Source organism: Gopherus flavomarginatus, chromosome 21 (genome assembly GCF_025201925.1).
Source record: "Gopherus flavomarginatus isolate rGopFla2 chromosome 21, rGopFla2.mat.asm, whole genome shotgun sequence".
Classification (NCBI taxonomy): Eukaryota; Metazoa; Chordata; order Testudines; family Testudinidae; genus Gopherus; species Gopherus flavomarginatus.
The window spans coordinates 440,561-467,229 of NC_066637.1; the positions used below are offsets into that span (position 1 = coordinate 440,561).

General features: G+C 43.0%; 1 protein-coding gene across 1 annotated transcript in view; it reads right to left on the reverse strand.

Moving 5' to 3' along the window:
• Window positions 1–23,682, reverse strand: part of SLC45A1 (solute carrier family 45 member 1) — a 201,903-nt gene extending 178,221 nt beyond the window's left edge. Inside the window, exon 1 of the mRNA XM_050931827.1 lies at window positions 23,589–23,682. Coding sequence (XP_050787784.1) covers window positions 23,589–23,643 — 55 coding nt within the window. The 5' untranslated portion in view covers window positions 23,644–23,682. The remainder of the gene's footprint in view (window positions 1–23,588) is intronic.
• Window positions 23,683–26,669: the final 2,987 nt, after the last annotated feature.

The following is a 26,669-nucleotide window of genomic DNA, read 5'->3' on the forward strand; positions in this document are numbered from 1 at the left end:
AGAAATGTAGAGCTGGTGCTGAACTTAGGCAAATTCTCACCATATAAACTGCTCACCTTGAAAAGGGCTGGAAAGTCTCAGCATTAGCTAAATTCCTGCTTCCTTGTGTTTTTAGTTATTTCTTAAAAGCTGGCAAGTGCAGAGGTGTGAAACAAACTGTGCTTTTCCCTGGCCCCACAGAACTGGCCTGTGAAGTCACACTCTTCCGGAGATCTGATCCTATATGCTGATGCTTGTGATGTGGAGATAAGGACATTTAGAGAAGGCCCTTGCTAGTATATTACTAATTATGTAGTTGAGAGTTTGCCTGTGCCAGGGCTTAAGTTTTGTGCTGATGGTTTTCTAATGTTTGTACAGTGAATTAAAAGCATCTTAAGAAAACAAAGAAAAACCATGCCTCATGGGTTTAAAATGCAAACTCTAGGCTCATGAAGGCAGCAGGCAGTTTGTTTTGCTTCTGAATAAATCTAAATGTCATTCAGACCCAGTTTATGTTCTGTAGCTCTTTGCAGTGACATCTGGCCAGCTGTTACAGTAGGTGGTTTGCAGTATCCTGTGAGTCACACATGAGTAAAGCTGCAGTTCCTGCACAGTACTGTAGGCGCTAAGATCCGGTATTTGCTACAGAACCGTGGGAGAAAAAACTAACAAGGGAGAATAGAAAACAGATGGGAAAGTGAATTCCCTTCTGATCAGTATCTAAAGGACTGCATCCATCACCTCCTACCCCGGAAAGAAAGGAGGCCTGTGAAGACTGTGGCTTCCTCCTTCACCTGGACTCTGCTCTTCTTTGGTTTATATTTCTCTTTTACATGTCTCTCAATTTATTTTCCGCACTGGTAACTTTAAAGAATTGGTCTTTCTTTCCTGGGGACCCATTTTGTTAACTTGATTCTTATTAATGTTCAACTTTACAGATCAATCCATGCAGTCTGGTCTCTAGGGCTTAGTATTTTCCTTTCTTGATGCAGATGCACGGGAGAAACTTTCCCAGAATCCTCCATTTCTTAGATTCTGAGGGGCTGGAGGAACCTGATACTAGTATAGTGCTTCACCGTCATTAAATTCTGATAAAGCAACAAAGCACTCAGCAGCCTCCCTGTCTGTTTCTTGCATAAAATACCATCCCACCCCTAGAGGTTGTTGGCATGTTAACAGGAAACTGAAATTATTTGTTCAAAGTATCTTGAATTGCTAAATAAATGCTTCCAATTTTCCTTTGATCCCATTAGCTCATTTCATATCCCACGGGATTTGGGCTCTGCTTTTCTAGACTGGTGCAGATGAAGAACAAAATTCTGTATGTTCTAAAGTTACTCAGAATGCTATAAGAAGCAATCAGACACAGTAAGGGACTTTCTTGCTTCTGCAGATTAAAGAAGTATTTTGTTCAGAAAGCAACATACAGGAAGTGTCTCCTTTTGTGGGTGTCATCTGCATTGTTACTGATAAGGCCTCTCCTTGAGCAACTGCTTCCTCTTTTATGGTGTAGTCAGAGTCTGGAGCCAGGGAAATTATTTTAATGTTACAGTTTCATCATCATCAATTCTCAAAGATCAAATGAAAGAGAGACTGAGCTGTGGGGTAGAAATTTACAGATTAAAACACAAATATCTGTGATAATCAATGCAAGCAGCAAAGAGAACTCTTGTTGGACTCTTCCCCACTTTGAAAGCCCTGAAGTGCATATACTCAGTTCTAATTACACACAGCAGAGACCTGCACCACTTTTCTATAAGAGGCATGTTAAAAAATGTCAGTTACTGTTTAAAGCACAGACAGAGAAGAAAAGTTCATTACTGGTAGACTAAATATAGGAATTGTAATTCTGGACCAAAGCCTGGTTCCATCTAGTCCAGCAAGCCCTGCGTGAGCACTCAGCCAGTTTAGCACAGATGTGAGTGACAGTCTGTCTGCAAAGAAGTGACAAATAGAGAGTTACGACCAACTGTGGCCCTTTTGCCCCGTGTTGTGCAACAAAAGAGAACACATATTATAAAAGTTCCATCTTGTTTCATAATCCAGTAAAGAGACCCACTGGAGCATAGATCTGCAGGAAGTTTTCTGTATTGGTGTCACTACTTAGATCACTGGCAGCATACTGCATCTTCAAAGCTCTGGACAGGCAATAACTGTTCTTTACAATGTATCCGTGAAATAGGAAAGGAATTACATAATCCTCCTAAACTCCAAATCCTGTTCACCACCAAACAATGCTGCAGCAAGTATTCAGTCCTTCAGGTCTCAATCCTGCTGAAGGAATAATGCGCTCTTCTATATAATGTAATGAGTTCAAGCCACTGTCAGCTTTGCAATCAGAACACCCTCTGTACTATGGGAAGCTCACTGCTGCAGTGCATTTGCTACAGACACTGGTAAAGCAAACTGGGCTGTTGCTCAAACTTTCTTGAACTGAAAACATTACCTCTGAATCTTTCAAGGAAGGTGCTGAATCAGCTGCAGTGAGCAGCACCATAGAAAAGGCCAGAAGAGTTCTCCCAATGCCCTTCCTAACCCAGAAAAAGTTCATTTAACTGTCACCTTTCCTCCTATAAGCCTCTGCAAGAGTCTGGGCAGCTGACACAAGCAGTGCTATGGCTGGGTAAGGACAAGTTTCCAAAGCAGGAGAATCTCTGTGGATGAGTTGGGAGAGCTGATTGGTGGGAGGGAAAGTAGCCTAAGGAAGTATCAAAGCCTGAATAACAATATTTTAGATTACACTCTGTCATTATACGTGTCAAACAGGATTTTAACTGATTGGAATATTGATTTGCAAACCAGTTTGTTCTCTTATCTGTAAGGCAGGAAATTCCTCCAGGAACTCTGGGGCCTAGATACCATGGTGACTGGTGCACTAATTATACATATGTATTATGACCCTGGTCTGGAAAGGTGGAAATATACAAAGTATCAAGTAGGGATTAGGTCCAGTACTCATCCTTCTGGAAGAAAAATCTGTGGGAGTGGTAATATGCAAAGAGACCTTTTGTATGGTCATCAGCACAGAGAGCATAGCAGATTCTCACCTCTGGGGTGGGCTGGCAGCCACACAGGGCAATGAGAGTCTTTGTACCTTTGTAAATGCCCTGGGTCTGTCCACAGCACAAGTGCAATAACATCAGGGAACATGATTACACCACAGTTTCCCTAACCCAGTTATAGCATGAGTCCAACCTGAAGTATAGACTGGACCTCAACTATTTCATAGCCAGGCTACTGTATGGGTCATGGCCAGGCCATCAAGCTCATTCTCTTTCATACACACATTTGTTTTCCAAAAGAGCCTCTTCTGGAGGGAGGGCAGCTAGATCTAAAGTACTTTTAAAAAGAAGCAGCCTCCCCGGATTCCAGCCCAACCTGAAATACAGGATCTGCTGGCAGAGGCCTGCTTGAGGTTGCACTTGTAACTGTCACACCACATGCAGCACCTTCACTTAACCACATCACTTCCTCTTGTGTTGCCAGAATTAATTGCACACGTTTGAAATCTTAGCAACGAAGAATTAATATTTTCCTCCCTCACTGAACACAACTCACATCATGCTTTCCAGCCAATGCAGTCAATAGAATCCCTGCCAAGCTATGAGTCAGAAAGTGGGACATGCTGCACACTTTTCTGGCCACCCAGGACTATGCCAGTTTCCTTTGAGGTGGGTCCCTGCAGTTCCCTCACCTTTGACCAAATGCTCAGTCTGCTATTTCTCTCCTGACTCAACCTCCTCCAAGACTGGAGATCAGGTTCTTTGCTTCAGGAGCATCCAAACATCCAGTGCAAAGTTCAGTTGCCATGGGACTGAAAATAGAGAGCGAAAAGGCAATTTAAAAATTAGCTGAATAAAATCAAAACTGGAGTGCCAGTATGGGCAGCTAGCTGGGCCTGACCTGAATTACCATCAGTTCAGCAAGATGGACCCTTACACTGCACTGAGTTCTCTGTCTCTTTCTACAGCAGCATCACTTGTTCTTCCCCACTCCTCTGGAAATCTGTGACATGACCCACCATACTGTGTCTAGATCAGTTGCTGTGTAACTGGAGATCCTCTAGTTATAACGTTGTGAGATTGTCAGCCAAGGTGTTAAACTTCGTAATCAGTATGTTAGACTTTACCTCACTTTTCATCTCAATACAATAAGTTTTGGTGCCAGATTGAAATCCCAAGAGTTCTTCTTTCAATCTATGTTTGAGTCCCCAGTGAAGTGATCAGACAGCAGAGTGGATTGCAGGACGTCATTGTGGGAAGCAGGTACAGTAAAATGCAATGGACCGGGCATATAACTAGGCTCACTGACAATTAATAAACTACAGCTGCCGCTGAGTGGTACCCACAGGAACTGAAATGACCACTCGACCAACCTCCAAAGAGATGGGAAGATTTTATCGTGAAAAGACATGGCCACACATGGAGAAGAATGGCCAGGATAAGAGAAGAATGGAAGATGTGTTGTGATCGGTGCAATCTATATGAGGGTTGAAGGACTGATCGAGCAAGGTGATCAAGGTGACAATTGCTTTCAATACAAAACTAAAATAATTTCTAAGTTGCAACCTATTTGACTGAGTTCATACACCATAACTCTTGTTATTTTCCCTCTTATTAGACTGGTGCATAGTGCTGCATTTCAAAAACTATTTGCAGTGTTGCCACCTTTCATGATTTCATCACAAGTTTCCTAATATTTGATATTTGATGTGTCTGACAAAGTGGATAATCATCCACAAAAGCTTGTGGTCCAATACATCTGTTAGTCTTTAAGGTGCCATGGGACTCTTTGTTGCTTTTTACAGATCCAGACTAACACGACTACCCCTCTGATACCTAATATTTGATGTTTTTCTTTCAGTCAGAGCACCTGGAATTCTGTGGTTTTGTGAGAATATCAGATTTCCTTTTCAATATATTGTTTCCAGCCCTCAAAGCTCAAAACTAAAGGCAACTAGGGAACCTAATATATTATATTATGGGTGTTGTGTTTTTTTTTAAATCTGATGATATTTAAGTCAATCTAATGATTTTGGAGTGCCTGACTTATATTTTTTGTACACTTTAAGTTCACCCATTTCAGAGAACGTTTTTGAATCTGTGTAAGTGGATGGTTGAAAACACAAACAATGGCCAATAACAAACTCAACCCCACAGTGAAGGACTTAAGGGTTATCTTTAATATCTTGGAAAGGGTGTCCACTCCCCATTCTGTGTCTGAGTAAACATCCTCCTTTAGGAGTGCCTCTCTGCTATCTGCAAAAACACTTTCAGGCACAATATTAAACTTGCTAACATTTATATAACAAATTCAGTTGATACTAAAAATGATAATCATATGAGCCAAGTCCTGCAGTCCTTATTCAACCAAGTCCAGTGAGCAAACCTCTGAACTCAGCTACACTAGTGCAACTCCATTGACTTAATGGGATTCTAGCCTTGAAAAGAATGAAAACAAGACTGCAGTATTTTGCATAAATCTGATAAACGCTTTCCTGACAGGCTTATTTTTATACTGAAATTGGTGATTGCAGATATTTATATAAAAGTACATATCTCCCTAACCATCCTGATAGCTCGCCAACTAGAAAATTCTAGGGTTCTATGGCTTGAAGTTCTCTTGGTAGCAGGTGTTATTTGTGGCAGCTAATTTTGAAATTTGCAAATAGCAAATAAAAATGAACACTGCAATTCTACCCACACACTTGCTCTGAGCTAAGTTGTCAGCATCACACCCAGCTCTCCAGAAATCAGGATCTGCCAACATGTCTTGTGGCAGAATAAAAAGGGACCCAGATCAGTGGAAGAAATGGCAACAATTGCAGTATTCCACTGATTTGCAAAAGACAGTGTTGGTAAGAGCTAAATGGCTGTTCTGTTTCACTGTGTCCATGAATCCTTGTTATTACAAATGTATGTGAATGGAGTTTTGTTCACATGAATGTTTGGGAAGGCTCATGTTTATACAAATATCTGTTTGAACAACAGTATTCACTGTATATATGTGTATGCTATTTACTATTCATTATTACGCTTTTAATATTTCAGCCCTCCAGTCAGGGAGCAGAAATAATATATGATTTAGGTAACTAAACATCCAGTGTGAATCTAGTGAAGCAAATTGTTTGAACAATTATCAGGCTATGAGCTATAGTCATACACATCAAGATCCTTAAGTAACCGAATAAAATGCAACCAGTACTGCCAGTAATCAACTCTCCCACGTTTTTATAAAGCTTCTGGTGACTTTGCAAACTTCAAATTTGTCCAGGTTTCAGCAATTCTAAGACAATGGAATGTCTATGTAATTAACAGATAGATTTACTGTGATCTTCTGTGAACTGTTATTTTACAAACTTGTCTTAGAAGCAGCAACAGTCTGTCACGCTTAGTTCCCTCAGCACAGAGACTGTTTCAGAGAAGCAGAGCGTGGAGGATACATATAGCCTGTCTCTGAATGATCCCAACAACTTGTCCTGGCACTAGTGAAATCCCTTGTCTATAAATCCCAGACCTTACTGAATCCTTGTCCCTTGCTCTCTGTTAAGTCAGTTGCTTATTTCTGAAATAAAATAATTACTTTACTCATACTGAGGAAACTGGTGGTGCCAGTTTTAATTCCACAGCTCTTCACTTTTAGAAGAGACCTTTCTAAAAGTAACAATAGTGCAGTTTGTTTACAGATATTTAAACAGAGGACGTGTCCTACCCAAAACCACATATGCACATGCTGTATGGGTCTTCTGTTCAGGTCCCTTGTTAAATGAGAGACTGAGCTGGGATTTGAAATGAATTTCCAGCAGGATATCTGGAATTTGCAGCAGAGAGCTGGCTTCTGCAGAAATCTTTGTCCATGTCCTGATCATCTCTACCTTGATATCTGTAGGTTTGAACCTGCTCCTCCCTACCTCCTCCTACGCCCCTCCAGCCTACACAAAATCCATTGTAAAAGTAATCTTCCTCTCCTGCTTCTCTGGCTGCCTTTTCACTTCCTTGATTTCCTGTCTTTTAGAACAATGGATCCAAACATCCCCAACCGCATCTTCAAAGCTATACAAAGCCTCATCACTTCTGCATCTACTCTGCTTTCATCTTCCTCCTTCCTTCACTTGCCCAGTTCTCTCTCCTTTTACTGCACCTTTCATCTGCCTTCCACTCTTGGTTTTGCACTTTCCTCCATGATGCCTCCTACACTTGAAGCAGTCTCCCACTTCCTATCCAATAAGAGCCCTCTGTCTTCTCCAGGACTCCTCCCTATGGTACCCTACGCTTCTCACCAGTAAACTCTCCAAACTCTCACTGAGCCAAGCTGCTGTTCTGATCCTTGTGTGTATTCCAGCATGTAAGCTTCTCATAGCAGGGAACATGCCCAGTTGTATGTAAATAATAACAACAATAACAGATTATACAAGTGACACACACGGGTGATTTTACAAGACTAGCTCTCAGTTATACTTGGATCCCACAGGTTGCAACGATCCTACAGGGGACAGTGTGCGGCGTACAGACCTAGTCTGACAGTTCTGCACTACACCATTGTTACCTCAAGGGGAATAAGGCAATGCTTCAAAGGAAAACTTTAGAAATGGTAAGGGAGAAATAGGAAAGGAAAGCCCCTTTTCTCAGAAGATACAAACTCGACTCCCTCCTGTATTTATCACCAGTGGATTTAGCCTCCCTCCTTGTGTAGTGTAAATAAAATAAAGAGGAGACAAGGTGATTTGGCACTAACAAAGGTAAGTGTATTCAGGGTAAAGGTACAGAAAACTGGGAGGAATAGGGGAAAATGCCAACTTAATTAATACAATGAAATAGTGACTGGCTTTGGGAGCTTAAAGCTCAGGCCCATAAACCCTCCCTTAGAAACTGGAAAACAATAAATGATGCCCCAATAAAGAAACCTTTTCCTACTGTTCAGGTGCAGTGGATACCATGTATAGGGGTGATGCCCAGGACCTTCCACTCTCCGGCTGATTTAGAGCCTTTGAGGAGGAGCACTGGGGAGTCCAGACGACTGTTGGATTTCGTTGCTAGCAAGGAGGCCCTGTGGGATGATGGACACCAGGAGTGCAGGATGGCAGGAATGGTGGTGACAGGCCTCCTTTCCCTCAATCTCACTGCGGGACCGATGGTATTCTTCACTCTCCAGCTCTGGAGCACTGTGAAGACCCGACCGTGTACGTACTGTCGCTGGGGTGGACAGCCCCGCGCAGGCACTGAACAAGTCCTTATATCATTTTTATGGTGGGAAAAGTTCTGAGGAGATGGAACGCTGAGGGCTGGTTTTGGCGGGAAAAACTGGTTTTGACTGGTTTGAGCCTGTATCTTGGTGGTAAACAAGTCCAGTCTCAGAGATGGAGTCCAAGGGTCAATAGTTCATATGCTCCACATTGGATCTTATTTTAAAGCCAGTGATTTACTTCATAAACACCTTATTAAACAACTAATTGAACATATTAAACAGTTTATACTTCTTACAGCTAACACCATGTAGGGAGATTACTGATAAACCCAGGGAGCTAAGCAGCACATACCTCCTTCTCAGCTGCCCTGGAACCTGCATGGCACGTAATAAGCAAAAACTTCCCCTGCAAACCCCGCAACTGGTGTCTGGCAGCTGCAGGTGCGCCAGAAGAGGCTTAGCTTTTTTTTAACGTGGAGTTTTTGTAGGTATTTGGAACTCTCGTATTTGTCACTAACTAGAACTGAACTGAGCAGATGGCAAGGAATGACCATGTCCCTCCACTGCTGAGAGAGATATTTGGAGGTGTGGAAAAGAAAGACTAAGACCCCACTAGTGTGGAAATCTGGATACAGGTTTCCCTCTAGCAAATGACTGCTGAAAAGCTAAAGTTCAGAAAAGTGATTAAAAGAAAGCCAAGATTAAAAATCAGAGAGAGTCAAACAGTCTCTTTCAGGGGAAGGTGCCTTTTATGGATACTGTGTGGGGAGCACAGCCTCAGATTATTTAGCCTGAGAAAAGATACATAACAAGATTAATGATATCTGTATAATACTGGATACCAGCCAGGTGGCTCATCATGGATATTATAAATGAACAAATCTATTAGGTTGCCTTGAGTTGAAGAATTGTTGCCTACAGTACATTCACAAGGATCCAACTGTCACTACATGAACTTGGTGATCTTTCCTGACTAGTTTCTTTTGAAAAGACAGGAATATTTGGTCCCTACGTCTGCACTGGCGCTAATGGTAAGAAGGTGCTAGTGAGCTGTTGTCCATAATCCCATGCATATGCACAAAGAGGAAGAAACTTTTAAATACTTAAGTACAACTGGAATCACAACAAGTTCCTGCCCTGGTTCCACATTGGATATTATTTGTACAGTTCCATAGGTGTGGATAACGCTTTACAGATATATAAAAACAGGCAGTCCCTGCCCTGAGGAATGTACAATCTAACTTGGATTGTTATAGACAAAATGAGAGTTGGAGAGAAGGAAGGAACTGAAGGGCATGTAATTTAGATTGTTACGTTAGGCTCATTTATTATTGCAAGGGTTTTCTAAGAAGTTCATGAAAGAAGATTATGGAAAATTTATAATTCTGATGTAGGAGCAGAAGCACGGGCAGCACTGGGCGGCATCGTCAGTTGATTTTCTCATGTAGTTTCAACTAGACTGTTCCACTTCCTCCCTGAATCTGATGTCATTTTTCTACATGCTGTTAAACAGTTGCTACCTTTGTCTCTAGGGGAGGCTGCATATCAGTGTGGGTGAAACAGTTCCTTTATGTCTTGTTAGTAAAGCATTTTGGGATCCTTCCGGATGAAAGGCACTATAGAAATGTAAGATATTATTTTTATTTTAGGTGATCGAACTACAGATGGTGGGTGTGACAAAGAAATAAGAGTAAATACATAATTTAGAAATGATGCAGAATCCATCTTAGCTGAAAAGCTGTTTCTGAGATATGAAAAGAGAGTCTATGGGTGTTTGGCAGAAGTGGAGATGTCCTGCTTGAGCTCTTAGGTCCTTGCTTTTTGACGTAACTTCTAATTTTTAAGTCTGAAGTCTTCTGTATCACAGAGATTTCTGTCTGAGGCAAAGATAGTTATGGGGATTTCAGAAATATCCAAAATTTAAGAAATTACTGGGCAATTTAAAATGGGGAAAGAAAAAAATGTAAATAAACTAAAGTTCAGCAGTTGCTCAATTTTCCCCTGGCCATTTTCTGTGGTGACCAGACTGACAGACCAGTGAACAGTGGAACTCTGCAGGGTGCTTTTTCATGATTGGGATGGTGACAGCAGTGATGGAAACTAAGGCTATGTCTACACTGCGCACCTTACAACGGCACAACTGGGCTGCTACAGCAGTGCCACTATAAAGTGTAGCCACTCTTTGTTGGCAGGAACTGGAGCTCTCCTGCTGACAAAATAAAATCACTCCTAATAAGGGGCAGAAGCTTTGTCAGCAGGAGAGCCTCCCACCAACAAAGCACTGTATGCACAGGCACGTTTTATCAGTAACGCTTTTGTGGGTCTGAGGTGTTTGTTTTTTTCACTCCCCTGACCGAAAAAAGTTTTAAAGTTTTATCAATTACAATGCAGTATAGACGTAGCCTAAAACACTCCAGTTTTTTTCCTGGAAGGACAGACTCTGCTGGTCAAAGTAGAAGTCCTTCACAGAGGAAAGCTAAACAATTTTTAAAATAAAAATATAGTAGTACCTCAGAGTTATGAACACCTCGGGAATAGAGGTTGTTCGTAATTTTGAACAAAACATTATGGTTGTTCTTTCAAAAGTTTACAACTGGACATTGACTTAATACAGCTTTGAAACTTTACTATGCAGAAGAAAAATGCTGCTTTCCTTTTTTTTGTTAGTAGTTTACATTTAACACAGAACTGTACTGTATTTGCTTTTTTGTCTATGCTGCTCCTTGATTATGTACTTCTGGTTCCAAATGAGGGGTGTGGTTGACTGGTCAGTTCGTAACTCTGAGATTCTACTGTACAGCAGTTTGAAAGGAGCAGGGTTTGCTTTCTCCCAAATGAGCAACTTAGAAATCATAACCAACCAATTTAGATAATGGGGGAAATTATGGAAACATTCACATGCATTTACTTGTAATAGTTGGAAAAATGACTTCTATAGCTATGGAAAGTTTAGTCCTATATTTACTTTAAATTTAATGCTTATTTTCCATATAAAAAAAATCTTTCCTAAATTTGGTCTAAGGTTGCTAAATTGCACAGCTCACCAACCCAAACCATAAAAATCAAGAAGATAAGAAGTTAAGTCATTCAACACCACTGTACCTATTGGGTTCTGGGAAGTGGGCAGGCGGAAGCCCGCCCACTGCTAAAGGATCCCCCCCTCCAGCGTAAGGGGAGAATCTACAGGACCTCAAAACCCAACTGAGTTTGGGGTACAACTAATAAAAGAACAGGGATAGGAGTGCAGTCAGAGAGTCAAAAGAAGGGACACCGATCAGAGAACCCCGAACAGCGCCCATTGCTCCTCGAAGGTGTCAAGGGAGCCGGTGGACGCCACCCAAAGGAACTCTGCCCGGATATGTGAACGGACAGAGGATCGGAAACAAGCCCCACAGTCACAGGGGTCTCCACTGGCCAACCTCCTCTCCTTGGTTGTGTTGTCGGCTGTTTTAGCCAGGGCTAGGAGGAGGTTGACCAGGAGGTCCCATGACTTTGTGGGGCCATGGATAGGGAGTGCATAGAGAAGGAGGTGAGGGGAAAAGTGCAGCCAGAAACGGAACAGTATATTCGTGAGGAGCCGGTATAGGGGCTGCAACGTGGCACACTCTAAGTAAATGTGAGCCAGGGCCTCCCTCGTGCCGCAGAAGGGGCAGGTGTCTGGGACAGGGGTAAATCGCACCATATACACACCCGTGCTCACGGCCACATGAAGGAGACGCCAGCTGATATCCCCGGCAGGCCTCAGGACCAGGGTGGAGTATAGGCTGGCCCACCGTGGCTCCTCACCCTCCAGAGGTGGCAGGAGGTCCCACCACTTTGTGTCGGGGCGGGACACAAGGGTGAGGAAGTGAAGGGTGTGGAGCACGAGCGTGTAGAGATGCTTCCTTGGTGCGGTTTGGAAGCAGACCAGCTGCTGATCGTGCAGCCGGCTTGCGGAGTAGGGGCGGGGGGACCGGTCAGGTCCACGGGGCAGGGGCCCGATGAGAAGGTCCGGAGGGCTAGGGGTGGTGGGTGGACGGGGCGTGCCCTCTCGCAGGACCCGGTCGAGGTAGGCCCGAGCAGCAAGAGGCAAAGCAGCCTCCACCTCCTGTAGTACGCACCGGGGAGTACAAGGTCTGGAGAGCCCCATACGCTGAGCGAGCGTCAGGGGATCCAGCCAGTCTCCCCGGTCGTAGTCCAGGAGGTCTCCGACCGTGGTAGCCTCTGCCAGGACCAACCTCTGGCGCACCGCAGGAGACTCCGCCACCTGCACACGGAGCTGGGAATTGTGTAGCAGGGGCTCCACTCAACACTACTGTATCTATTGGGTTTCTGGGAAGTGGGAGGGCGGAAGCCTGCCCAATGCTAAAGGATTCCCCCCTCACCCTGAGGGGAGGATCTACAGGACCTCAGAACCCCACTGATTTCAGGGGACAACTAATAAAAGAACAGAGACAGGAGTGCAGTCAAAGGGTCATAAGAAGGGAGCCTGATGGGGACACCGAGCAGAGAACGCCGGACAGCGCCCACTGCTCCTCGAAGGTGTCAAGGGAGCCAGTGGACGCCGCACAGAGGATCTCCGCCCGGATACGTGAACAGCAGGTCCAAACCCTCCCTACCAGTGATGAGTAGGCAGATACTGCAGTCTGCCCCAGGGCGTGGGGCTAGACAATGACTGGCGGTAGCCATACACTGAAGTGAGGTGGGGATAGAGGGTGGGAGTTCCCCGGTGAGGGGAGACCCTGAGAGAAAGGGGTTACTGCCAGGGGGCAGCACCCCATGTAAAAGGGCTCCGGGTTCAGGGAGGGACACGGGGGCCAGACAGGTGGATCACCGGCTTGCAGAGCTCCAGAGCTGAATTGAGCTAATTCCTGGAAGACACCAGCAGGAGGCGCCACAGGGGTGAGTCCGCTCGTCTTCAACCACATTGCACTCCACTAACAAGTCCTCATCTGACAAGTCCTCCACTAACAAGTCCTCCATTCATCCTCCACATATCTCCAGGCCTCTCCCAAACAACTAACCCACAGCTTTAACTCTGGCCACGGTTTACTAGTTAGACATTCATTTGTTTTGATAATTAATATTGGGTTGGTGTCACTTTCGTTGTAGATAGCTCTGTTCCTGCTTTTGTCTTCAGATTAAACATGGATTCGAGTCAAACTAATAGATAGCATTCCAGTTACTCCTCAGTAATGATGAGCACCATGAAATATACACCATTGAATGGGCAGTATAGTCTTATGGATATATACTAACTAGCTCTCCTTAGCCCTGCCCTAAACACAGCAGAAATATTTTCAGAGGCCTGTTCTGTGTGCGCATAAGGTTATTGTTAAAATTATACCAGCTGGATTTAAAAAAAGAAAAGAGAAGGGAAAGAGAGACAGAGGTTTCCTTTCATGTGAGGGCCTAGTCTTGAGGTAACTTTAAAACACTTATCCAACTCACTTCTGCTGCACAGAAGATGATATATTTCTGGTGTATTTCTAGGTCTTATATCTCAGCACAATTTCCTGGAAGTATTAGTGCTGAGCCTGGTGCTCTCAGAAAGAACAAGAACAATGTTACTTGGCACCAAGATTAGAAATAGCCCATGTACCAAATTATTAGACTTAATTATCCACTTCAATTCCCCTGACTATTTCAATAGTGGACTCTCTGTTCAACTTATTTTCAGGAGTTTTTTTTAGCCTGTCCAAACACAAGTCTGGCATTTGTGGAGCAGACATCTTATCATCTGAGTAATTTCTGAAAATAACACATAGAAATAAACATTTAATACAGATTATTAATATTTAATATAATTATTATCACTTATGCTTTGATTCTAGCTTCACACTGATAATATCTCTGCATCACTGTTCTTAATTACACTCTGCATTTCCTTCATGATTCACCATTGCATAACAAACTAAGATAGAAGCTTTATGGATGTACTGCAGGTTTGCATAATCAGCTAAGTTTGTTGGACTGTAAATGATGATTTGCACTAACTGAAAGGGCCATTTGGCTGCATAATTTGTGGGTGTTGGTTTATTAGAATAGAAAGTGCCAATCAGATAGGGGAAAACAAATATAGACTAATTATGTTTTAAAGAGAAATACCCAAGACTGCTTGGAAATCAGTCACCCAGGGAGAGAATTCCTCATTGTTAACCTATAAGAAATAAGTACCAAGTTGCTCCTCCAGTGTCTATATGTGCTCAAGAGTGGAGGAGGAGTATGAGGAGGAAGCATGGAGGACAAAGGAGATAATGAGGAAGGGATAGGAAATCGATGCTCAGCAAGTTAGTACACTCTGCAAGGTCGAAACTGGCCCCTCTGCATTTAAGGACAACATTATTCTTCATGCCTAGGCACAAAAACTGCCACTATGCCACCCCTGATAGTTTGCTTCACTTCATTAATAATAATCTGTTCTGTTCCTCACTGCAGAATATGAAATACCCAGAGACCATCTCAATAGACTCAGTCCAGGAAGGAGCCAATGGGTTTCACCAGACAAATTCTAGCACTCAAACTTCTATTGTCCCTCTGGCTGTTAATTAATTAAGGAAGGGAGTGTGGTCTAGTGATTAGAATAGGGAAGAGGAGTCAGGACTCCTGGGTTGTATTTTTGGCTGTGCCACTGCCCTTGAGTAAATCACTTAACTACTTCTGTATAAAACAATGAGAATTATCTTGGCCTCCTCTCCTCTGACACCTTCTCCTGCTTACTATACTTCCTCCATGCTTCTCACCTGTCCATGTCTTTTGGCTCCTTTATCCATTCCCAACTTCATGTCTTCTTTCATGCTGCTCTATGCACCTGGACCATTCTCCCAATTAATGTCTGCCATGCCCCATTCCTTCTTTCGTTCAAACAGCTTTTATAAATCCCCCCTAATCCATGATACTGTCTGGCTATAATGCCCATTGAGCATCCTGCGTTTATCCTGGTTTATTGTTTATCATGCCCTTGCAGTTGCTGTTCAATTAGGCTATAAACTCTATATGCTGTTTATTAAACATAGTTTAGCATGCCATGTGCATTGATGGCACTTTATAAATGAACAACACAAGCTGCATGGAGTAGATCTGGCTAGCACCATCACCGCACTTTCAGTCAAGTCTGCTATCCAGTTATGAAAATAGTTTTTGCAACTCTGGGGGTCCTCATTGGTAATGTGCGATGCTGCCACAGGGCTGATACACCTCATAACCCTTTGGGGGCAATGGAGAGGTGCATTACAGCACACCGTTAGTCTGTAGAACTGCCCCCAGTCTCGGGGCTGAGTGGCCCTGTGGGCTTGGTCAGTAGCCCGGCCCTTGCTATTGGGGCAGTATGGCCTACTGGCCAGAGTCTATAACCCAGCCTTTGCTATCAGGGCAGTATGGACTAGTGGCCAGTGAGTAGTACTGGGGTACTCATCCAGGGCAGGTTGTGACTAGGGTAGTGAGACCCAGGCCCACCCTCTCCATGTGGGGCTGTTTGGGGAGGCACAGCCTTCCCCTGCCTATTAGATGCGCTGCTCATGCCCGTCCCAGATGCCCAAACTGGAAATGCTCTTTTCCTTTACAGCTAGCCAGGAGTCTGTGCCCCATCATGGGGCGGCTCTATGCTTTTTGCCGCCCCAAGCACGGCAGTCAGGAGGCTTTCGGTGGCTCGCCTGTGGGCCGTCCGCTGGTCATGGAGATTCGTCGGCATGCCCGTGGGAGGTCTGATGGTGCCATGCATTCAGAGTCCCCGCTGCCGAATTACTGCCAAAGCTGCGGGACCGGCGGACCTCCTGCAGGCATGCCGTAGAATCTCCATCACCAGCCTGCAGGCGAGCTGCCCTCACAGCAACTGGCAGGCCACCCCCGTCCAGCTTGCCACCCCAGGCGCACACTTGCTGCGCTGGTGCCTGGAGCCACCAATGGCCACAGTGTAATATACAGATCTGAGACTCCTAGGCTTGGCTATCACAATACACTGCCTCCAGATGAATTCAATGGATTTAGGGCTTCTCCTAGTGCACCATACTGCAGTGCACTTGCTAAGCATCAGATTATTTTGGTCATCTGCTTGCTTTACTGGCTCCCCATCCAATATCTGACCAAATTCATAGTCATTGTGCTGAAAAATTTTCATGGCTCTCTGTGGGATAGGCCTAGGTTACTGCAGGGACTGACTCCTTACAGCCATGACCTCCTACAACAGCTTCACTTTTTGAGAGACAAAACTATTGAGACTTGAGAGATCAGGAAACAGAGGCAGAGTCTGGACCATGACTGCAAAATTCTCTCCTAGAAGAGTTTAAAATGATTGTGAAGCTCTCTCCTTTCAGATCACATGCAAGAGCCATCTTTTTGCAACAGGCTGCAGGCTGCAGATAATTTATAAAGCTCCATTCTGGTCTAGGCTGTTCACAGAATCTAAATCTTGCTCTTTGTGTTCTTTTTTGTTTTGTTGCTTTGAGTTAATGCTTATGCCAGGACTGAAAAAGTCTGAGTCTGTGATTACCCAGCCAGGCAGCATATCAATAGAATTACTTTTTAATCTAAATTCTCCACTCCCTGACATGGACTGGCTTTTAAAGTGTGTCTGTATTTGTTGTCTAGACAATTGCCTATGCTGCTCTCTAATTTAACCTTCTTCCCTGACCCAGGTATTGCCTCTGTTTTGTGGGTTTTCTGGATAAATAGACTGGAAATGCAGCCTGCTGATTCTGCCCAATGCATGTTGGATTCTTGTGGATGCACTTACACTGGGCCAGTGAAGTATACATGTTCCTTAAATACAGAGACAGTTACTCCTAATCCTAAAAGGAAACTAATGTCATCAGTGCCACTTTCTGCTGATCCTGCCCACTTACTTGTTACAATATTGGCTCTCTAATCTGTGAAACAAGCAGGGTCCGCTTCAGGCAAGAAAACACCTGGTTTAAACAGAGGCCTGACCTGAATTGTATATAAGAGGTCGGTTAGATCTGTATCTGGTGATAAAACCCGAAGATGATGGGAGGATCTGTGTGGAGAGAGATTGTCCGCTGTAACAGAATACTAATGAGTATTAAACATCTGAGATGTAATCAAGGTGCATAGTATAAGAGAGCTCACACAAACCATGTAGCCTTTGGGCAGCAAGCTTGTACTGTATCAGAACTCAATTCTGTGGACCAACTGCTGAATATGATGTGTCAGCTGATCCAGATTATCTGAACACCTTAAAGACCATTATGGGGAAATATTAGTCATACATGCAAAGCCTGACTTATGGGCTCTGTGTGAAGGTAAGTTTCAGCAGCACACTGGCACAGCCAGTCTTATTGCCATTGCTACAGGCTCTGGGCACAGCCAGGGGCACCTGCACTCTCCCTGTGCCAGGTTATTGGCCTATGGATGTGCATAGTTCACAGACCAATTGGCTAGGTCCACAGTCATCTCTCTTGCATGGCTACAGTAACTTCCTCCACCCACCACTGCTCCATGGTGTTCAAAGCCCCCCATTATGGCACACCATGGCCTGCCACCACTACAGCTGTTCCATTAAGATGTATTTACCTGTGTTTGTATGTCATGATTTCCCTCAATATAATACTGGTGCCCCTGTTTGATCTCCCTTACTTCAGAGCAGTATAAGCTTGGACCTGTATGTGATTAGGGAGTGTATCTTACTATCTGTATACTTTGTTCCAGTGCCGTAACAAGGGGGGAGGCAAGTGAGGCACTTGCCTTGGGCGTGCAAAGCGGAGGGGTGAGCTCTACCACGATCGGCAGCACTTCGGCAGCAGTTCTACCGCCGCTGCTTCTTCAGCGGCAATTCAGTGGCGGGTCCCTGAGTCCCTCTCGGAGGGAAGGACCTGCTGCCGAATTGCTGCCATTGCTTCATTCATTCTTTGGCAGCAATTTGGCAGCAGGTCCTTCTCTCCAAGAGGGGCTCAGGGACCCGCCACCGAATTGCTGCTAAAGAGCCCGGCTCTTGCCTCGGGTGCAAAAATTCCTTGTTACGGCTCTGCTCTGTTCTGTTCAGGTTCTTATATGGCTCCCATCACCATGGTACCTAACAGCCAAATACATCTCTCCACCATCAATGTCCATGAGCAGATCTGCTATGCTGGACTCCCTTCTGTATGCCTGGGAGCTCTGCTCTAGAAAGGCATTCTTTGGATTTTATGAAATCTGGAGACCATTGGCATTAGGATACTCCACTGAAACATGCAGTATAGGAACCTCAATAGAATCATCATCATCATGTTCCTATTACACCTCTGGCGTTTAGGGCAGTGATGAAGCTCCTTCACTCCTGTCTGTTTCTGGCAAGCCTTTCAGCTCCGCCCCAGGTTTTTCAGGTCAGCTTCCACAGCTCTTCGCCATGTTTTCAAGCGACCTAGTTTTTACCTGCCTTCAGGTGTCCATCTTATTGCTACTCTTGCAATGATGGTGCTCAGATCCTCTTGCCTGCGCTGTGTAAACAGATCTTGGTTTGAGATTGTTCTGGGGCAAAAGATACAGAGGATTTTTCTGAGGTAAATTGTATGGAATGAAGACAGTTTGGACATGTCATACTTTCTCATTCCCTGCACTTTGCACTATAAAGCAGTGTTGAAAGTACAGTACACAGCTCTGATAAATATTGAGTTTGGTTCTGGTGTTGTATTTTGATGATTTCCAGTCTGTATTTAAGCTCCTGAAGGTGTTCCTGGCTTTATTGATTTTGTTCCAGATGTCTTGACTTGTTCCACCATCCTGGCTGATGGTGCTGCCCAAATATGGGACTAAAACAGAAACCCTGAATTGGATACAGACAATTCATCCTCTGTATTATAACAGTCTTATTTTGTTTATGGTAGAGGTATGTGAGCTGGCTCATTTTCTTTTCTTTTGAGGTCTGAGGCTAAGACAAATGGGTGTGGTTTCAGGCTGATGAACAATAAAAAAGGTGGGTTTCAGAGTTGGGCCAGTATTACCTATTAGATGTCAGGAAAGGTTGTGCTATATTGTCCCATATTGGGTTTGATTCCGTTCTTGTTAAAAAACCTATAAGGGAGCATGTAAAATAACTAAAAAGACAACATGTTTACGCTGCAAAAGGATCTTCAAATGAAATGTAAAAGTGTCTGTGTGCATGGCTGGTAATATAGATAAAGGTGCCAAGGGTTGCAGCATAACTGTACTCAGGGAACAAATTGTATCCATTTCTTATCATTGGGACAATTTCTCATTAATTTTCTTCACTGATGACTTACCATGGGCAGCCTTTCTTGTCATTAAAAAGAAGGTGAAGAAAGAGTAAAGAATGGCTAAGCTGCTTATCTTTGCTTAAGGAAGTAACCAGCTATAATTCACACTTACCAAGATTCAGAAATAAAACCAAGTCCCTGTTCGGGGACAACATCTCCTATGAACAAACCATGCAAGGCTCAGAAATGTTATAGCAGCCAGTATTGCAAAACAAGGAGATGACTATTTAGAGAGGCTTGGTCACAAAGGAAATTATTATCCACAGAATTAATGTGCAATAAGATATATGTGACATCCTATATTTAAAAAGGGAAATGAGATCAGAAATATAAAGCTTTCTACTTCCTATGTTAAAGAACTATAATCTGGTAGAAAGATTGGCTTTAATTCATCATGTCGCAATCTTAAAAGAGATTTTAGCATATTTTTCAAACACTCTTAAGAATGCTGTTCAGATTCATGAGACATCAGAAATGACTAGAAGTGTAGCACGAAAATTCTGCTTACAGCCAGTACTTAGAAAATGGAAAAGATCTGCCCCATTAGTGAGTCAGGAAAGTAAAAATTAGGGAATAAACAGCAACGATTTGACTGTGATGTAATGAATCTGGAGCATGGCTAATCAAAGTAGAGCGTCAGAAACAGTGTTTCTACTATCTTCAGCAATTACAACACTTTGGGTCAGGGATATTGTCATTCTCTTCAGCAGAAGTGAGAGTCCAGGATATTCCCAGTTTTTGTAATAATAAAATGGCCTGTGAATTTTAACTAAAAGGCAAGCTTCCCTGTAACTGCAGAATAACCCAGATATGAAATTTAAAGCTTCCTTCTACACTATCAAACTGCTAATCAGAAACTGTCATTAGCAGCATTAACAAACCATGTTGTTCACATACTTAATGCAGAGTTCATGAGACGGAGAAATTATAGAAATATGGAGTATATATAACCATTGGGTTTGCCCCTAACAGAATTAGATAATATGGTGATAAATGGTTTATAAGTGTATAGAGTTATGAGGAAGATAAGAGTCCTGAAGTATTTTTACATTGCAAAAATGGGGTAGAGACAACAGTTTTTAACTTTGTCATCTGAACACGCAAATTCTTAAGCATAGTAATCACCATGGTGACTCAGAAAGAGTGGACACTATTACTATCACTACTAAATACTCTCTTGTATGTTCCAACAATAAGTGGTGTCATCACTAAATGTCATGATCCAGTAAAATGGAAAACAGCCCCCAAAGCCCACTGCCACAAACCTGTAATCAGGACTTTGTTAAAGATATTGCGGGCCCAATAGCAGAAAGAAATTTAAGGCCATACCCAGTCAGTTCCTAACTATCTTCTAAAGTGGCTCAGAAAGGAGAGTGGATCCACTGATAAAGTGTTGTATCAACCAGGCAAAGTACTAACAAGCTTCAACAGGACTTTTTTTTTTACAGTGGAAACCTCTTTACCAAGCTGCAGCTGCACCCTCTGTAACTCACTTCGCCTCAACTCCTCCCTCCTCCTTCCTGTTTCCTGTCCTTTTAGACTCCCAAAAGCCAGTGCTCCCAGTTCTAATAATTACAAGCACATCTAAACACCACATTCCCTCCTCTCTTAAGAAACTTTCCCAAATAAAATAAACATTGTTGTTCTAACCACAGGAACAAATATGAAACAAGACACTATACTGTTGGCAAAAATATTATATTGAAAACACTGTAGATACTACATAACATAGTCTCTAGTCCAGGCAGGTGGTCGTTTGGATCTGATAGGCCGTCTCTCAAGCCCCAGTTCCAGTGCAATGTCTTGTTGTGTTCGTTCTATGGTGAAGTCATCCAGTGCAGACTGGGTGTTGGCATAATTTCCTCTTGGTGCATAGGCAAGTGCAAGACAAGAAGCATTCCATACCCGCTCACTGGAAAGTCGATAGGTGTAAAGTCCTTCTTCTCTATGATTTTAAGAGGAGTTGTGAATTTATGATCCCCTTTGCATAAGATTCCAGGTTTTCATATTCTAACGAAGGAACCACACTCAAACTTTGGTTCCTTAGCACCCTGCCGCTTGTCTGTGAAAGCCTTATACTTTGCTTGGTTCTGTTCAACTGTTTTTCTTACATCATCCTCATTTGGGGCATCAGGTCGTGCCTTTTAGAATCTAGCAATGTTCAGTTTAGTATTCATCTGTTTCCCATGCAGTAACTCTGCGGGTGATCTTTGCGTTGTGGCATGTCATGTAGCCCGGTATGCTTGCAAGAAATTAGTAGTGAAGGGTATCCACAATCGCCCTTCTGGTTTAGCTGTTTGCAAACTCTCTTTCAAATTTCTGCTATACTGTTCAGTTTCCCCATTGGCTTGAGGGTAATATAGGGATGACCTTCTGTGTAAAATGTTCCTCTCTGCTAGAAAAGTTTCAAACTCCAGGGAAGTAAATTGACTAGCATTATGTGAAACCAGTTCTTTAGGGTTACCTTCCGTGCTAAAAACTGAAGAGAGGAACTTAATTATTGTAGCAGAAGAATTTGCGATGTAAACGCTACCTCAGGCCATTTACTGAAATAGTCTATTAAAGTGATGGCATAACGACAGTCAACTGGAGCAGTATCAAAGGGCCCTACAATGTCAATCACCACTTTTTCCCATGCAGATTCAGGAAGAGGAACAGGCTGTAACGAAGGGGTACATATCACTACTGTCTTATCATGCATTTGGCAAGTGACATGGGATTTTATGAGTGCTTAAGATAAGATAAGAATGGCCGTACTGGGTCAGACCAAAGGTCCATCTAGCCCAGTATCTGTCTACCGACAGTGGCCAATGCCAGGTGCCCCAGAGGAGTGAAGCTAACAGGCAATGATCAAGTGATCTCTCTCCTGCCATCCATCTCCATCCTCTGATGAACAGAGGCTAGGGACACCATTCTTTACCCTTCAGTTTGAAAGTCCATCCCTGGCCGTAATTTGTTATACAGGCATCACATTATTCCACCTTTTAACTTTATGCATAAACCCCATAAGCACAGCCGAGTTTCTCCTCAACCTGGTGTTGGGTCCCAGCTGAAACTGGTGTGTGTTCTGCAAGAGGGCTTTGCTCAGGAAGATCAATTCGTCCATTAACTACCGAGATTTAAAGCAGCCAATAAATCTCTGCCAAGGATAGGAGTGCTTTTGTGGACAATGTAGAACTCTGCAGTTACTCAGCAATCACCAAAAGTAACTATTGCTGGCAGCAGCCATGTACTGGCATATGTTTTTTCAAACAGCACACCAACTGAAGTTTGGGTTCAGTAAGAGGCACATCTTTAAAGTAATGCAAATAGATGGAATCAGGTAGTATAGATACCGCTGAGCCAGTGTCCAACATTAACTGAATAGAGTGTGATTTGCCTGAGGGTATGGAGGAAACGTTTACAGTGCACTTTATCTGTTCTGGAATATGTGCAGTAGTGATTTTGTCCACACCCAGCACAGGAACATCTGGTATTGGAACTGCATGCACCTGTTGCTTGAACTGGCTACTGCACATACTTTAGCAAAATGCCCAATCTTTCTGCAATTATTGCACTGAGCTACTTTTGCTGGACATCCTGTGTACATTGCAAGATGTTGTGGGGATCCACAGTGAAAGCACTCTTTTACTGTATTTTGCATTTGCTGATTCAGTGGCTTTTTATTAGTCTTCCTTTTGCAATTGTTTGTCTGCAGCGATAGTGAACTTTCTTCTGCAAAGGAGTCACAGCCTGGACTGTGCCTCCTGTATCCCTGCTCATTATTTTGGCTTCAGCTGCAGCTGACTTAATCTGAGTAGCAATGGTTATTGCTTTTTCTAGTGTAAATTGTGGTTCTAGAAGTAAGTGTTCTCTTACACGAAACATGGTTGTTTTCTCAATGACCTGGTCTCTAATCATCTCATCTGCCATATTCCCAAAATCACAAGTTACAATCAGACTCCTCAGGGAAGCAATATATTGCATTATAATCTCCCCTGGTTTCTGCTCACGCTGGTGAAATCTGTAGCGATTAACTACTACATTCACTTTTGGCACAAAAAAGTTCTTTAATGCACTGAGTGCAGTCTCTTATTTATCATCTTGAAGGGAAAAAGTACAAAATACATTCTGCCCTTCTGCTCCAAGGCAGTGGATTAGCAGAGCACACTTTCTTTCTTCAGAAATCTCTGTAGCACTGATTGCAAGCAGATAAGTCTCAAACATGGATCCAGGCAGTAAAAGCAATTGGAGGCTCACCTGGGCTTTGCAGAAAGGGCGCATGTGGCTTCAGAGGCAGAAGATCCATCCTCATCACCAAAATGCTGTATCAACCAGGCAAGGTACTAACAAGCTTCAACAGGACTTTATTTTTACACTGGAAACCTCTTTACCAAGCTGCAGCTGCACCCTCTGTAACTCTCACTCCACCTCCTCAACTCCTCCCCCATCCTTCTTGTTTCCTGTCCTTTCAGACTCCCAAAAGCCAGTGCTCCCAGTTTGAATAATACAAGCAGCATCTAACACCACATAAAGGTATGGATGGAGACCTTGCATGGATGTATCCAGGAGCAAGCACAATGCTCCTTTGCTGGGCCAAAGGTGCTCAGACACTATCAAGGATTAAAAAATGAAACAGTGAGTATTCTCAGGATACTGCAGAAATGGGTTTGGGGGTAAAATCAACAGTCTGAAGTTAAAAGATGTTCTATTTGCACTGGTTTGTGATAATAGCACTCTGAGCTATTAGTGCCACATGCAAAGCAAGTACACATTACAACTCTTTGCCTAATGCATATATGCAGACTGGGGGTTGGGTGGGATTAATTCCTAGCAGTGATTTTCAGATAACTCAAATCCCCTTCAACAGAAACATGTAACCTCACAGTCCCCAGTGTAGTTCACCACACCTTAGTGCAATGCTCCATTCATAACAGAATTATTTGCTATCCAAGTGCAGTGCACCAGCAGTAAATAGAATACAATTCCTGCAGTGCTCAAACCTTGCTGCAATGTACTATCACTGACTACATTCCCTGTAATACAACTGACCCCCATGCAATGCAGTGCCCTGCAGAATCTCACTCCAGTGCAGCATACCAACCCCCTCTGCACCTCACCATAGTGCAGTGCACAAACACAACTGAATGCCTTGCCTCACTGCTATTTTTCTCTCTGTTAGGTCTCATCTTTAATTTTCCATGTTTTCTCTCTTTCCATAAAGTAAAACCGTTCACTTGCTTGTGCATACACCCATCTTTAGAGAAATTCTTTATTTCTGACATGCATTCAACTAACTTGATTAAAAACCCTCCCACTCCCCCCCCATTAATAACTTTATTTATATGGTGCCATAGCCGCAGACCTATGTGATAAGGACTATAAGAGAGCCATCCACCAATAAGAATGAGAGTCCAAGGAGGAGGTCTATTTCCGTTGAAGGAAAGCTATACGGCAGGGGTAGGCAACCTATGGCACGTGTGCTGAAGACAGCATGTAAGATGATTTTCAATGGCATTCACAATGCCTGGGTCCTGGCCACCGATCCTGGGGGGGGGGGGCGGCTCTGCATTTTAATTTAATTTTAAATGAAGCTTCTTAAACATTTAAAAAACCTTTATTTACTTTACATACAACAATAGTTTAGTTATATATTATAGACTTATAGAAAGAGACCTTCTAAAAATGTTAAAATGTATTACTGGCACACGAAGCCTTAAATAAGAGTGATTAAATGAAGACTCGGCACACCACTGCTGAAAGGTTGCCAACCCCTGCTATATAGGATGCCCCAAAGGGAAGATAACAAAAGAGAAACCAACTGCAGATTTGCACAGTAGAGTTGGTTTCATCATTCCTTTTGCCTTTATATTACAAAAGGAGATCAGACACTCTTACCTCCAGGAGGTATATTTTACTATTTGGAGTTTTCTCTGGATCAGATAGAAGCTAGCAGCACTTGCTGGTGGATACCATTTTGTGAGTGCTACCTTTTATACCCTCACATACATTTGGTACTAGGAGTGTAGCATTTGCCTTTATACAAGGAAATGGCCAACCTGTTATTTGCTGAAATAGTTTTACTGCACACTGCTTTCCAAATGCCATCACTACTAATATCTAATTCATTAATATTTGTAAAGCACTTTGAGGTCCTCAGATGAAAGGTGCTGTAGAAACGCAATGTCATTAATTATTATTGTTCCATTGGGTCTGTCTACACAGACATCCCAGTGTGCCATGTAAGAACATTGATACAACATTCTTGCATTCGACGAAGTAGGTATTAACCCACGAAAGCTCATGCTCCTTTACGTCTGTTAATCTATAAGGTGCCACAGGACTCTTTTCTGCTTTTACAACATTCTTGAGAATTCCAACAAAACTTCCCATGTCAGTATGGATTTATCATTGCATGAAACTTTGGGAAGGGGTGTCCAAGCAAGCTACTACAATGATAGTGGAAGGCTCCCAAGGGTAGCCTTTACATGGCAGTGAAGCCAGAACTGTCAAAAACCCTGGAACAGATGGGGTCCGGTGACATGCATTTTCCTTTTCATACCATTAAAAACAAATAGTGTGTTCTGTTATGGCATCACTCAGTGTATGGCAAATTAACAAAAGAAACAGTTTAGGATGGTTTCCTCCCTTAGTTCACCTGCTGCATGTACAGAAGGTAAGGGCTTGTTAAATGTAAAATTAGGCAGCATACCGCTCATTCAAAAAGTCAATAGATATGTATGAAACATACAGCAGGGTGTACCAGCCGAAACTAGTTCAGTTTTCAGCAAGTTACTACGTAGGTAAAGTCCAGGAGGTCCTGAGTGCTTGAGATTCCTAACTCCTCCCAAAAATAAAATCACTTTTACATACTGTGGCCCCAACACAGTTAAGATTTACATTCCTGGTTGGTAACTGTTATGTTGCTGATTAGTTAACTAGACATTTTAAGCCTTGGATTTCTTCCAATTCCTTAATAAATAGCTCATTCCATGAACAAAAGAAACACAGTATGGGGAAGTTTAACTGATTAAACCTTTATGAGCATAGAGTTTCCGAAAATTAGTTGAGAATAAAACCCTTAGGTTATTTCTTCTTACAGTTAAAGAAAACCAAAGCTTTCCTCACTATCACTGAAAGAGGGAGAAAGGAGACAGACCTTAATGAGAGCATCCTCAACATACTTAAGTCCCATGAGTTTAGGCCCTTGTTGGGTTACTGACCACAGTTTAAACTTCTCATTTTCAATGTCTCAGTAGCATGAAGAAAACAGAGGACCCTTCAAAATTATTTGTATTCCATAGAGAAAAAAGCAAATTATTCTAAGTGAACAAAATCAGT